This window comes from Mus caroli, unplaced genomic scaffold (genome assembly GCF_978045245.1).
Source record: "Mus caroli unplaced genomic scaffold, Mus_caroli_1 scaffold_4, whole genome shotgun sequence".
NCBI classification, from domain to species: Eukaryota; Metazoa; Chordata; class Mammalia; order Rodentia; family Muridae; genus Mus; species Mus caroli.
Window position 1 is genome coordinate 107048133 of NW_028227259.1, and position 15750 is coordinate 107063882.

The 15750-nt window shown below is 41.9% G+C and overlaps 1 protein-coding gene across 6 annotated transcripts in view; it reads left to right on the top strand.

Annotated features, from left to right (window-relative positions):
• Positions 1–15750, top strand: part of Arhgap24 (Rho GTPase activating protein 24) — a 420204-nt gene that overhangs the window by 369853 nt on the left and 34601 nt on the right. For all 6 annotated transcript variants that reach the window (XM_029477119.2, XM_021162468.3, XM_021162469.3 and 3 more), the window contains one exon: positions 12905–13112. In XM_029477119.2, the coding sequence (XP_029332979.1) occupies positions 12905–13112 (208 nt within the window). The remainder of the gene's footprint in view (positions 1–12904; positions 13113–15750) is intronic.

The following is a 15750-nucleotide window of genomic DNA, read 5'->3' on the forward strand; positions in this document are numbered from 1 at the left end:
GCTGGAGAGCAAACAGTAGGCATGGTGAGAATGCCTAAAGCCTGTTGTATGCCTTTATGGTTCCTTCCTTTTTCTTAAATACTAAAGGAAAGGCAGTCCACAGACAAGAGTCCCCCAGATGAAAGGCTGGGACTGCAGATGAAAGCTCCTTGGTGGCTATTTTTACCTGCCTTTTCCTTAGAAAGTCTTACTGCTCTGGGGGATGCTCGATATTTGAGTCAAGGACTAAGTGATACTCCACTTACAAAATTCTATTTTCTGCTTTCTGTTGGAAGCAGGGAGGGAGGAGGCACAGGGAGCACGCAGCCTCTCTCTCATGTCTGATCCCTTGGCTGCAGAACTGCAGTTCTGCAGCGGGGCGCAGGAAGGAAAGTCCCCAGTTGCTGCAGTTGCGCTGTGGCCAAGCTGCTGGGCCGCATTCATGCATCTGTCACCCCTGCATTATTGCATGAAGTGTAGGGACTGCACACCTTTGAAGTTTTGATGGTAAAAAGAATGATTTTCCTCTCAACCCCAGACACCAAACTATGTCACCTTAAGAAAAGTGTGGGTTTGAGCTCTTCTGCTCTGGTACTCCAGTGTGTCCTACAGTGGCCCCCTGTGTCTGAGTTCCTCCCTTTCCTGTGTGTCATTCCTGCAGAGGACTGGACGGAGTATGCGAAGCTAAGGAAGCATCCAGAGGAAACAAAGCAAAAGTGCTGAGATGGCTGCTTTCCAGCTGTTCCCAAGGGTAGACCCTGAGAATAAGAGACACTCTGGATTTCAGCAGTGTTAGAAACAGTGCCAAGATGAAGGGTGGAGTGGGGGACATTTCCAGGTGCCATCGCTGGTGGTCACTTCTCTCTGGCTTTTCTTGAGACCTGTTCTGGCCTTCACTGCCCTCCCAGCTCCCATTCTGCATCTGAGTACTAATTAAGGTCACTGAAAATGTTTTCTCCCTGGGTTTTTAGAAACCTAGGAACCAAGACACGGAGAATAGGCAGGAAGCTGGGCATTGTGGTATTCTGGGTTTGTCCATTGGTAAAAGAAAGATTATGATGTAGTTTTAACCTGTTTATTTTTAAACTTTTAAATTTCATCATGACTATAAGCTTGACATGAAGAACTAATTTTTTTTTCTGTGATTAGAAACTAAAGTAAAATTTTAATGACTGACTTTAAGTTCCCAGTTGCCCAGCAGCTATTCATAGTCTGTGGCATACTGCATATAACCACTCAGAACACTGGGGGCTTGCCCTGGGGTACCTCGAGCCCCGCCTTTGGTCTCTTGTCTCAGTCTGCCATTCCTGTCACTGAGTAGCTGCTCTCCACAGGACAGTCATCCATGTCTGTCACGTTTTTCATAAATTCTAACCTGACAGTCCATTCTATAAAGCACATCTGATCTATGTCTACAGCATGCTCTCAAGCCCTGTTGCACAGCACAGAATTTGTTTCATGACTCCATACTGCCCACAGAGATAAAAAATACTTTGCCTAATTATCAAACGCCCTAACCAGTTACACTAGTTACCCAGTGATAGCCCCCAAATTTCCCAGGCTAACCCATTTCTTCCCACGAAGCACACCATACCACTTCTTGCTTTTTTTATACATTTATTATTATTATTAGATATTTTCTTTATTTACATTTCAAATTTTATCGAATTTCCCCTCTGAAAACCCCCTGTCCCATTCCCCCGCCCCCAGTTCACTAACCCACCACACCCGCTTCCTGGCCCTGGCATTCCCCTATACTGGGGCACCGATCCTTCATGGGACAAAGTGCCTCTCCTCTCATTGATGTCCCACAAGGCCATCCTCTGCTACATATGTGGTTGGAGCCTTGAGTCCTTCCATGTGTACTCTTTGGTTGGTGGTTTAATCCGTGGGAACTCTGGGGGGTACTGGTTAGTTCATATTGTTGTTCGTCCTTTTTCACTTCATGCTTTCTCCTATAGGGCTCTCTCCTCCATCAAAATGTTGCTCTTTGTTCAAGACATGAATGGCTCTCCCCTCACACTTCTTTCTGTCCAGTCTTGCATTCCATAGACTCCTCAAGCAACATATATGCAGTGCATACACCTACTGCTTTTATTTCTGTCAAGCAAAGTATACTAATAGGCCTGATCAGTTAATATTCAAAATGAGTAATGAACTGATTAAGTAGTTGTGGATAGCCTGGTATTTATAAATAGAAACACCATTACAGTGCTTTCTGATTTTCCTGCTAGTCTGTAAGCAATTTCAGTTAAAATGCAATGACTTCATATTTGTGGGAGATCCAGCCAAAATCATCTTCAGAAAATGAATGTTGGTTTATGTTATAATCATGTTTTTGGAAATTGATTTTTCCAATCAAAATACTATTGTCCCAACATGAATAATTTTAAACTGTGTTATTTGTCAATGAGTGGCTTTTTGGAGTCTCCATCAAGCCATACTGGGGATGGAAGGAAGGAAGGAAGAATGGGTCCTCCAAGTTATGACTTTGTAGACTTCTTGGGAACAAAGAAATAAATGATTACCAATCTGCGATAAGTGCTGTACTTGTATGGAGCCATGGGTGCTCTTGAACAAAAGGCTGACTTTGTAGCTCCTCTGGAAAGGCAGAGAATGGCTTAACGATGTGAATTTGAGTTGTCTTCTCTATAGTCTTAAGAAAGTATGCAGCATTCTAAGGAAAAAACCCACCAGAGCTGAATTAGTATAAGACTCTCAGAAGCATCTGTGCCCGTATCTGTAATGTACGCGCACGTCTTTATTAGATTACAGCCTGAGGCAGGTTACTTGGCATCTTTTATTTATCTGGTTGCAGAAGAAAAAATTGCCTTGAATAACATCCTTAAAGGACATGCAAGTCATCTGACTAGGTTCCTGGAAGTAAATGATGCTGTCTGTAATTGCTGTTCTGATCTGAGGCGAGGCCGCTATGTCAGAGCCCTCACTTGGGATATTTCCCTTCTTCTTCCAAGTCTTTACCTCTTCCTCTCTCCCTCATGCTGACAGATGTTGGTACCCACTGTTAATTGTGATGGAGCTTAGCTCTTAGATTTAAAGCTCTCTGTGAGAGGTTCCTGCACTAGGAAGCTGGTGACAGACAGAAGCTGGCCATCTTTGTTCTGTACAAAAATAACCATTTTATTTTGACCTATCCATTTATGAATGGTGAATGTTTATTGAAAGTTTTCCCAGTCCTGATGGTACCAGAAATCGTCTTCTAGCAGAGCTGTAGTCAGCAGAGGAACCAGAAACATTTTTTTTTACTTTTTGATGAGCATGTGATCTGGCGACCAGATGGGACTGAAACTCTACAATAACCAATAAAAGAGACCTGGAGCAACACTTAGGAATTTTGACTTGTTTCATCGGAAAACAAGGACTGTTTTATGTTCATAGAAATCAATAGCACACCTCGTTTTGTTTTTTGGAATTATTCATTTGTTTTGTCTAATTGGGAAGATGACATGTTTTATATTTATGCATGCATAGTTCATCCTGAAAAAAGTTTGTGGAGAACTTTTGTCTCATCTGTGTTGATGTTAAGCTCCGGGGATCTCGGGCAGCAGATGTCCCATGGGGAAGATGGTGTATATGCTGAACATTACAAATTTGAAAATTCCAAATCTGAATTGGTTTAGTGGTGACATGATTCCTTAGTAGAAACTTTCATTCCATAGAACAATCTCAAGCACGCACACACACACACACACACACACACACACACACACACACACACAACCCTTAAAATAGTATATAAAATGAACCTCGGCTTATGTGTACAGATGGTAAACTCTGTGTTTAACCTTGGGAGCCATTGCTAAAATATCTCATTATATATGCAATTAGCCTGCAGTCTAAAACATATCTGAAATCAGGACCACACTGGTTTGCACATTGCAGGCAAGGAGTACTCAATCTCTATGAACCTTGAAGTACCTACAGCTTGGAACAGCTCCATCCTTCCCTGTGTCCCACCATCTGAAACTTGCTAACATCTCCCTGTAGCTGTACTGTGATCTTTAAAGACTAGAGGCATATGTACATAGAAGCTTTTGTAAATCTTAGAAAACAGATATGATGTTATATCCTCTTCATGTTTATTTAGGGATCAACCCATAATTAGTGTTATTTAAATTCACTCTTTGAGGAAGTGCTAGGAGCAAAAGTGAATAGGATGTGGTGACTTCTGTGGGTACTGTGCAAACAGTGGTTGTGAAGCCGCAAAGGTCAGGTTCTAGAGACTTCATTGGGTTGAAGAATTTGTTGACCAATCTGGGCCAGGGGACACCACTGGCCAGCAAGTAGCAGGACACCACCGAGATCTGATTTAAAGACTGCAAGGATCTTCATCATGCAGTGGTGTCTAGGAGTGGAGACATTTGCTCCTGAATGGGAGAAGAGGCCGGGGAGACTCAGAGGCAACGGGAATGTTTAAGGTTTAATCTCAGAGCTCAGGAAGTTATGAGACTCCTGAGATGGGTCTTGGGGAAGAGGATGAAGTGGGGGAGGGGGTGCATGCAAGTTAGGCAGGGAGGGTTAGAGCTGCAGCTTTCCTGAGCTGCCACCCATGCTGAGTGGGCCTTTAGTGATGTAGGACATCTGAGTTGTCCATGATTCTGTGTGTACCCCTCTTCCACTCTTGTAAGCAACTGTAGGAGTTATTTGGGTTGTTGCCAGTAACCATATGTTTTCTCTTGTTACCTCAGAAAAATCAAGAAACAATCACTCTGACAGTGTGTTTGCATGGGTTGGCCACTCTGGTCTTCAAAAACTCATGCAAGAAACAGTGTCTCATCTAATGTAGCCGCCAGGAACTTGGAGGTAAACATTGTGGGCCTTAAATATGTGAAGAGGAGAAGAAATTCAGTTGACTAGCAGATCAAACTTCAGTGAGATGGGAAGATAGTTGTGAGCAGAAGATAAAATTTAGATTATGGGAGGTCATGTACAAACAAGCAGAAAGTGTATATGGATTGGACAATATTGGACCTATTTCTCCCATTACCAATTTAGAGAGACCATGGGATAACAGCTGACAAATTTCTAATTCCTCGTACTTTTGAATTTCAATCGATTAGGATATGTTGGTAATATTGATTTTCATATTAAGAGATATTAAGGAAAAGTGATTGTTACTTCCTGTTAATTTTCTTGTTAGAGGTGGAATTATGTTTGTGTGGGTTTGTTGAAAGATGACTTTCTTGCTTCTTCTAGGGTGTAGTTTCACTCCTTGTGTTGGTGTTTTCCATCTCTTATCCTTTGTGGGGCTGGATTTGTGGAAAGATATTGTGGAAGTTTGGTTTTGTCATGGAATATCTTGTTTTCTCCGTCTATGGTGATTGAGTTTTGCTGGGTATAGTAGCCTGGGTTGGCAATTGTGTTGTCTTAGGGTCTGTATGACATCTGCCCAGGATCTTCTTGCTTTCATAGTCTCTGGTGAGAAGTCTGGTATAATTCTGATAGGTCTGCCTTTATATGTTACTTGTCCTTTTTTTCCTTACTGCTTTTAAAATTCTTTCTTTGTTTAGAGCATTTAGTGTTTTGATTATGTGATGGGAGGAATTTCTTTTCTGGTTCAATCTATTTGGAGTTCTGTGGACTTCTTGTATGTTCATGGGCATCCCTTTCTTTAGGTTAAGGAAGTTTTATAGTTCTTCTATAATTTTATTGAAGATATTTACTGGCCTTTTGAGTTTGGAATCTTCATTCTCTTCTATACCTATCATCCTTAGGTTTGGTCTTCTCATTGTGTCCTGGATTTCTTGGATGTTTTGGGTTAGGATCTTTTTGTATTTCACATTTTCTTTGATTGCTGTGTCAATGTTTTCTATGGTATCTTCTGCACCTGAGATTCTCTCTTCTATCTCTTGTATTCTGTTGGTGATGATAGCATCTATGACTCCTGATCTCTTTCCTAGGTTTTCTAACTCCAGGGTTGTCTCCCTTTGTGATTTCTTTATTGTTTCTAGTTCCATTTTTATACCCTGGATGGTTTTGTTCCTTTCCTTTGCCTGTTTGATTGTGTTTTCCTGTAACTCTTTAAGGGATTTTTGTGTTTCCTCTTTAAGGGCTTCTAGTTGTTTACCTGTGTTCTCCTGTATTTCTTTAAGAGTTATTTATGTCCTTCTTAATGTCCTCTATCATCATCATGGGAAGTGATTTTAGATCTGATCTTGCTTTTCCAGTGTGTTAGGGTATCCAGGACTTGCTATGATGGGAGAATTGGGTTCTGATGATGCCAAGTAACCTTGGTTTCTGTTGCTTATGTTCTTATGCTTGCCTCCCGCCATCTGGTTATCTCTAGTGCTTCCTGCACTGACTATGTCTGACTGGAGCCTGTCCTTCCTGTGATCCTGGTTGTGTCAGAACTCCTCAGAGTCCAGCTGTCTCTTTGATCCTGTGATTCTGGAATCCTGCAATCCTGAGATCCTGGGTGTGTGTGAGTTCCTGGGAGTCAAGATACCTTTGGGACCTTGAGATTCTGGTGTGACCAAGCTCCTGGGATCCTGGCCGTGTTAGAGCTCCGGGGAGTGGAGCTGCCTCTAGGTGGGGCTGGCTGTGGAGTTTGTGTCCAAGGTCTGAAAGGGGCCAGTATCACTGGTCTGGCAGAAGTACATGCATGCCTGGGTCCCACCAGTCCCAGTTATTCCCAGTGTTGGTGACATATGTTGTGTCCTCCTCACCTCTGGTCCTCTGATCCTGTGCATGTTGGAGCTGCTTCTGGGTGTGGTGGGGATCGCTGCAGAGTTTGCACCTAGGGTCCAATTCAGAAAAATTGAAATTATGTATCTTTTCTCATCTTAATTCAATAAAACTTAAATCAAAGGAAAAAAAGATACGGGGAGTCAAAGAAGGTTGAAAGAGAAATTGGTTTAGCTTTTGTTAAATCTGTCAGATTTGCACAAGTTATAGTTTACAGGGGTTCATACTTGCAACCTGTTTAGTCAGAAGTGGGTTGGGTGTAGAGAGATGGAAAGAGTGAGGTAAGAGGACAGGTTTGAGGCCGGCTTGAGTTTCATAGCAAGATCTTATCTCAGAAGAAGGGGAGGGGAGAGAAAGTGTTTAGAGATATTGGTGTTGAAGGGTCAAATAGGCACGTAAATGTGGCAAAGCATGTTGAATAGCCCAACCTGACATAGAAACCCAGGAAGAGCTGGCAACTGTAGACCCACACCAGGGCCACCAGAGGAGATGTAGGCAGTGAAGTGAGTACAACTGAGAGCAGAATTCTGACAATTACTGCATTATGGGAAAGGGCCATAGGAGACATGGGGACATCTGAGAGGCCAGAATCCTGAGACAGGAAAGGGCTAGGTGGAAGAGTGGGGCTGCAAGTTTCAAAAGGAAAGAATGAGTCATGAATCAACAAGAAGACTGAATGAAGATGACAAAGATCTAGTGACTTAGAAAGTGTTGCTAAGTATAGGACAACAAAAGTTTCATACAGTGACAGGGCACTGGTCAAATGGCAATCACTTCAATGTAGACAGAGGTGACAGTGAAACTAGTTATACCACAGAAGGAACGAGAGGGAAAGTGGGCAGCTATGGGACCCAGAGTGCAGTTGAAGTTTCCTAATGCCTCGCATGGGTGGAGTCTGACTATATGTATCTGATCATGTGTTCTCTGCGGATGGCTGGTTCTCACTCTTCAACCATAAACCCCATGTGAAGGAGAGGGGGTCAGCTCCAGGTGCAGGGCACACACCTTCCTGACATAGAGTTACGTTCATCTGTCTGATCTGCTTTTTCAGTCCAGGAAAGAGTCAGCTCCTGGGCGAGGACCCCCGGGCGTAAGGAGGATATAGCAGTGTCAGTCAGATGGGCCAGGGGCAGTATTATTGAGGAGTGAATCCTCACTGAGACTCTAAAGTGACCATTCCTGGGGCCCTTCGCATGATTCACACACAGAAAAAAAAAATCTTGTTCATAATCTCCTAATAAATGACACAAGGGCACACATGAGCTTGCTCCTTTTTATTAATTTTGATATTTGAAATTGGATTGCTCCCCAAATTGCTCTTTCTATTATTATTCATTATTAATTATTATTATGTACCCTTTCCCATCAGTGATCTCTCTCTCTCTCTTGAAGTTCAAGCTTACACAGGAGATAGCTCATACCTTCCATAGGGAGCCAGAGATAATAGATCCATTCTATTCCAGAGCTGCTGATACAGTCTGTACCTATTGGCAGTTTTCTCTCTCCTTTGCAAGACCAGTTCTACCAGCAGCAAACTAGCATTCCCTCACAGGGATTACACATCATATGGACAGTGTCTACAGTTTTCATTTCTTTTATATGGTTTTTGCCATGTGTATAATTTTCTTGTGACAGAAATGAAATCTCTGGGCAACATCCTCTCTGAAATACCAGAGATCTTTCTCCATTTGTTTCTTTTTGTTCTACTTTTTCCTCCTCGACTTAGACATTTTTGGCGTTCTGAGCCCCTCTCTCCTTGGCGTGAGGAGAGGGCTGAGATACGATGGCTAGGAAACGGAGGGTGTCCTTCCCACATGCTTTGTGGCAACTCTCCACACTAAGAAGGATCGTATAAGCAACCGAGCCCACGTGACTCTGCGATTCCTCAGCCGGGAACGAATCGGCTTCGCTGTTCACTAGCTTTGTTGCCTTTTGACAAGTTCCTTGGTAAGTCATCTGGAAAACGACAGTGGAGGTGGTGCCTGCCCCCCGGGTCCTGTGAGATTAAATGAGAATGTAGACAAATGCCTGGTAAAATTCCGGACCTACAGGACTTGCATATTATCACTCTTTAGAGCAGGCTTCTGGGCTCACTGGGAGGACTTTCTAATACTTTAAATGATCAGAAAATGAAGACTCATGACAAGTGTGATAAGGGAGGTGAGTGCAGGTTTACAGGGAATGCTCTGGACAGAGGCACACTTACCTTCTGTCACGGGAGCTCTGACCCAAACAATTTATCGAATCTCTCTGACACCATTTCCCCACATACGAATAGATACAGTATCTGCTCAGCATATCTTATAGAAGGGAAAGAATGCTTTTCAGGGACTTAGTATATGGTATGTACTAGTGTAATAGGCATAATATATGGTATATAATAGTGTAATAGGCATGAGTTTCTTACTGTGCTTTCTAAGGAAATTCTTATATTAATGTAAAGACAAGCCTTCATGCTCAAACAACTCAAGGTGACACACAGCCAAGACAGAGCAGCTCTCCCTTTAACATCTCCTGAACCATGGTCAGAAAGAAGTTCTGAGAGTTTGGAAACATGAATTTACTCTACTGCTGAACACAACTATCTCCTGAGAGTATGGTTCACCCTGTGCTGCACATAAGAGTTGAAAGAAAGTGGCTTTCTTGGGGTTTCTGCTGGATTTGGAAAGAAAACCCCTGTCATATATTTACCGCTCTGTATCTAATGATCAGAGTAAAACCTCACAGACACAAAGTTTATTTCTCAATATTGACACTTTGTATTGAAATGACCTAGCAGCCCCTGGAAACTCTGTTTTTGGAGGTTTGACAGGATAGCATCAAAGCGTCAAACTGAACCTTTATTTTCAAAGAAGCCACAAAGAGGCCATGTTTTGCATCCATGAACAATCTGCAAACCTTGTCTTTAATGCATTAGACTATCTCCCAGGCGATCACACCAAGGGGCTAAATGTCTGGTTGTGTTGCAACTTATAAAAATGCCAGGCTAATGGTTTAATTATCTTTTAACAAAGGGAGACTTGTTTTTCTCATATTTAAAGCCTTCCTGGAGGAAGATCCTATTGGTATGTGAGGTTTAGCACTTCACCCCCAGGCTCTCTGCTATCCATTCAGCCCAGGCCCTGTAATTTTGCCCAGTGATCAGAGCCAACTCTTGGTTTGTTTTTTGTTTTTTGTTTTGTTTTTGCTTTTTTTTGGGGGGGGGGGGTTGAGACAGGATTTCTCTTGTATCCCTGGCTGTCTTGAAACTCACTGTGCAGACCAGACTGGCCTCAAACTCAGAAACGCCTGCCTCTGCCTCCCAAATGCTGGGATTAAAGGCATGCGCCACCACTGCCAGGCTGAGCCAACTCTGCCAAAGAGTGCTATGATATCACTTTAACACAGAAGTAGTGTTCCATTGACAGCAGTGACAGAATAATTGTGTGAACAGGGAAAGTAGTTAGCAATACATTTAGCCAGAGAGGTAATGGATCTCCACAATGAAATAATGAGGAAAGAAGGTTTTAGAGACAGAAAGATAGTACCTGTTCATGGATCAGGAGACTTAACAGAAATGTCCATGCTTCTAAAGTCAGGCACAAATTCAATGAAAACCCATTCAGTTTCTTCATAGAACCAAACAGAAGCCAATTCTAACATTTATACTGAGCCACCAAACAACAGCAAAGCCTTGCCTCTCAACAGCTGTCTTAGACAAAGTAGAAGGTTTACACTCCCTGGCTTCAGATCAAGCCCATAGTTATCAAAAGAGAAAGGCATTAACTGGCAAAATTGGATATTCAAGTATGGAGGGGAATGAAAGCAAATCCTCACATCTAACCAGCTACAAAAATGATCACAGATTACACTAAAGACTTAAATCTAGTACTGTAATTTGTAAAACTACAAGAAGAAAACACAGGGAACCACTTCAGGACATCAGAAGAGAAATTTTTTTTTTCTGTTTAAGATATCTAAATATTTAAGATATTTAAAAAGAGAACTGAATTACCAATAGATATCTGTAAAAAGGCTCAACATCATTAGTCATCAGGAGAATGCAAAGCAAATCCACAATGAGCTATTACTTCAAGCCAGTAATGGTTGTATCAAAAGTCCAGAAGAGGACAAGTGGGTGCTGGCCAAAATGGAGGGAAAGAGTAACCCTTGCACAGATTGGTGTGGCTATTACTTCACGCAGACAGTGTGATAGCCCTGTGTTTTCTCAAGAAGTTAAAAATAAAACCACCATATGCTGTATCAATCATATATGTTCATATACATATACATACATGCATGTATATATGTATATGTGTGTATATCTATATATGTATATATGTATACATGTATATATCCCAAAGAAATTATTAGCATGTTAGCCTGCCCCTGTTCATTGTAATACCTTATACCATAGTGAAACCTCCAAGGTTTCTTCAACTAGTTAATAAGAAAAGTGTGTTACATATAGAAAGAAATGCAGGAATGCTGTTCAGCTATAAAGCATGAAATCCTGCCCTTTGCAAAAAGATGGATGAAATTGGAAATAATTATGTTAAGTGAAACAAAACCACACAGACAATCCAATATCACACGCTATCACTCATGTGTGAAATGCAGAAATGCTGCTTTCTTAGGCCTCAAGAGTAAGCGGTGGGTACCAGACACTGAGAAGACTGAACAGGAGGAAGTGATGGAGAGGCTAATGAACCACACTGAGTTATGGCCGGGATGGGCAAGAGTCTGCTAGGGCAGCCAGTGTAGGTGGCCATCACGTAGGACAGAAACAGAATGAGCTGGGTACAAGCCTGGTGGCACACACCTTTAATTCCAGCGCTTGGGAGGGAGAGGCAGGTGATCTCTGAGATGAAGGACTGCTTGGTCTACAGGGTGAGTCCCAAGGAAAGAAAAGAAAAAAACAACAATAAAAACAAAACAAAAACAAAAATAAAACACACAAAAAAATCCACAAGCAAAACTGAGGAAAGAATTTCATATTTTCATCATAAAAGCATGACAAATGTTTAAGAGAATGTACACACTTTATTTAAACATTGAATAGTGTATGCATGTATTAAAATATACAAGGCCCTTAAGTATGCATTTTTTACATGTTTTTCAGTTCAATATTAATTTTAAAAAAATCTTTTGATGACTTTAACATCCAAGGAGCAAGCCAGATCCTATCTCTCCATTTCCTATAGTTATTACTGGTAATTCTTGATCCCATGGTAGTTATAACTCATTCCTTCTTGTGGTCAATGCCAGTTTTCGCTGCCACCGAGTGTCGGTTATCTTCTCTTGATTTCTGTGCCTGATCCTTCTCCACTTCCAACTCCTTAGACAAGCCATTAAAAAGAAAAAAAAAAAGGAAGCAGTTAACTGAGACATCCAGCTAGAATTCTTTTCAAGAAGAAAAACATATTCAGAAGAGCTTCCCAACTCTTCCCAGGCTGCAGTATAGGACAGGACCACCCTGCTGTAGGGAAGTAGGAGAAGCATTTTATTTCCTGCCTTCTAAAGTAGAAATGTCAAGAGAAAACAGGCATGTGAATGGCTGCTGAATTATTAAATACTGTTTGCCACACCATTATCCATGAACTGCTTGCTCTAAATTCTACAAAGGAGGCTCCATCACCCCCCGGTCACCTGCTGCTATCTCTACTGCCCCCGGAAAATGCCACTTCCTGCTTTTCTAAAACGAGTAGGTGAACTCCATTTGTGCTAGGTTTGATACCACGGATAGAATTTCTTCGTGCGTTGGCGCCATTTCTACCCGGGCTAAGAATACACTCCTCAACCGCAAGATGTTTCATCACTTGGAATGTGATGATTCTGCACTATGAATCCGCAAATAAATGATATAACAGATGGGAGCAAAGCCAGCTGTCGTTATCATCAGATCTTTGAGTTAATGGCTGCTGAATCAGGCTTCTTGGGCCTTGCACAAGTTCCACGTGTAACATTTGCTTTTCTTCTCCCTTTATGAAACTCAGGAGCTTTCAGCTTCCTTTTTATCCAAGCCTAGACTATCCCAGGAAGGGGTAGCAGAAGGAAAGCCCAGGGATCTATTGGATGAGTGTGTGTGTGGTGAATTTGGTTGTACATCAGCGGGAAAGAGCAAACATCGGACATGCGCCAAAGTTCCAACCCGGGCCCTTTACAATGTGTTTGAAAAGAAAACAGCAATGAATGAGTAGGAAAAAAAAATTCTTTTTTCTGTAATCTCTTCTTCTTCCAGGTATTTTTGGACAGAAACTGGAAGACACCGTCCGGTATGAGAAGAGGTACGGGAACCGGCTGGCGCCCATGCTGGTGGAGCAGTGTGTGGACTTCATCCGACAGCGGGGGCTGAAGGAAGAAGGCCTCTTCCGGCTGCCGGGCCAGGCAAACCTGGTCAAGGAGCTCCAGGATGCGTTCGACTGTGGAGAGAAGCCCTCCTTCGACAGGTATGTTGGACAGGCCACAGCTTGACTGACCACCCTTCATGAGACACTCAGCCTGGGCAAAGGGCTGCCTGCCGTGGGCTGTCTGATGACTGACGTGGTAGATATGCAGAGAGTAGATTATTAGATTTGGCAGCACAATTTGGACTTAATTTTACTGAGTAATGGAGGAAAGTTTGTAGCAATTTCCACGTTCGTCCCAGCCATTTGCTTTGCTTCATCTTAAAGCGATTACCCAGTCTTGGCCTCCATAGTAGAATTCAAATCATATTAACCTTTTATTTGGGGGAAATAAATATCTTATATATCTTTTAGAAAGTTTTTGCTTTTCAGTGAAATGAAGATACAGGCATTGGTGATGTAGTTTAAATTACTTTAACAATAGTATTATATTTAAAAATAAACATTCCTCTGTCTTAGTCTGGGACTTATTCATAAAGTCACAAGGAGTACAATATTGTGAAATTTGAAAAATAGTAAAACTTCCAGACATGAAACTATTAAGTATCCCTGAGATCCCTTCATTGTTGGTATTTTGTTGAGGATCCCTGAGAGCCTTTATTGTTGATATTTTGTTGAGGATCCTGGACAGCCTCATTGTTGATACTTTGTGAATGGTCTTCTTCTTTCACTTTAAAACTTAATAGACAAATAATCACTTATCTCACTGTCATTATGTGACAGAAACATTTACATTCTGAAAGTAGGAGTATGCCCCTTTATCCTAGCATATTTGAAGACAGAATTTCCTCAGTAGTACTGTCTTGGTTAGGGTTGTACTGCTGTGAACAGACACCATGACCAAGGCAACTTTTATAAGGATAACATTTAATTGGGGCTGGTTTACAGATTCAGAGGTTCACTCCATTATCATCAAGGCAGGAACATGGCAGCATCTGGGCAGACACCATGCAGGAGGAGCTGAGAGCTCTACATCTTCATCTGAAGGCTGCTAGTGGAAGACTTACTTCCAGGCACTTAGAATGAGGATCTTAAAGCCACACCCACAGGGACACACCTACTACAACAGGGACACACCTAGCACCACTCCATTGGCCAAGCATATTCAAACCATCACAAGTGCCTTCTATAATCACCCCAAAACCTCACACTAGTGTGACTAGACTCAGCTCCACAGGACAGACAGGAGTAGAGACGCCACATCCTGTGGAGAAAGAAGCATCATTGAGAGTGTGTTCACACCAAGAATACAGACATGCTCACTTCATCGTCCTGCTAGCAAAGCTACACATGTATTGGGGTATAAACTCTAATATCAGCAAGAGTGCACTTTGTTATAGCCCTCCTGAAACTGATTGAACTAAGATTTTTTAAATGAGTTTTTTTTTTAAAGATTTATTTCTAATTATGTATATACGTGTGTGTCTGTGTAAGAGACTATAAACACGTGAGTTCAGGTACATGTCAAGTCCAAAAGAACATGGAGTCAAGTTACAGGCAGTTATGAGCCATTCAATATGGGTGCTGGAAACTACACCTCAGAGTTCTGCAAAGGCAGGTTATGCTCTTAAGCTACCAACTTCTATACATAATTGCTTATTATCGATTTTTATAATAGTAAACCTATCCCCCAAGAGATGATTAATGAAACAATGGTTCATTTGATACAATAAAATATTATATAGATCTTGAAATTTAGAGGAATGATAGTTTTATGCTCACACACTTTAATAAGTTTCTCTTGTTACAACAATGTCTGAGACAACCAACTTCAAAGGAAGGCTGATCTGGCTCTCACCCTTTAGATGTGTCATGTTGAGGTTTGATCTTTTTTCTGTGTGTTGCAATGCTAAATAGTCCCCCCAACCGCCAAGGCCTGGTTGCCTCCAGGGACTAGAAAATCCCCAAGTAGACCCAATATGTGACTTTGTCCCTCCAAGATTTCCCTCATTGACGAATAAAGATGCCTACAGCTTCTAGCTGGGCAGAATAGAGATAGGTAGGATTTGGGGGTTCTTGGGCTTGGGGTCTGAGGAGAACCATGAGGCAGATGGGAGAGAGAGAGACTGTCGAGAGAACAGAAGATGCCATGGGGTAAATATTTTCAAAGCATGGCAATAAGGGCTGGCCAATTGGAGTTAGCAGGAGCCCACATAGAATATAGCAAGTTATACCTAGGGTAACTGATAGGAAGTAGGCATAATAGCATAGAGGGTAGATATCTGTCCAGTTCCAGTGCTGATTAAGGCTTATTATTAATATAAAAGGTGTGTTGTCTTTTATCTGGGAACTGAATGGTCAAAGACAGGGTAGAACCCCCTGGACTAAGAATAAACACTTTCTACATCTGTGTCAATTTGTGACAGGCTGGTGTTTCATAAGCCTGAGATAGGAAGCATTTGGTGATGGAGATGCAGGGTGGAGCACAGCTGTCCATATATGGCTAAGGCTGACAGACAGACAGACACATACATGCACACACACAGAGAGAGAGAAATATATATAGAGAAACAGAGACATAAGAGAAAGAAAGAGAGAGAGGGGAGGGAGAGAGAGAGAGAGAGAAAGAAGAAGAAGAAGAAGAAGAAGAAGAAGAAGAAGAAGAAGAAGAAGAAGAACAAGAAGAAGAAGAAGAAGAAGAAGAAGAAGAAGAGGAGGAAGAGGAAGAGGAAGAAAGAGG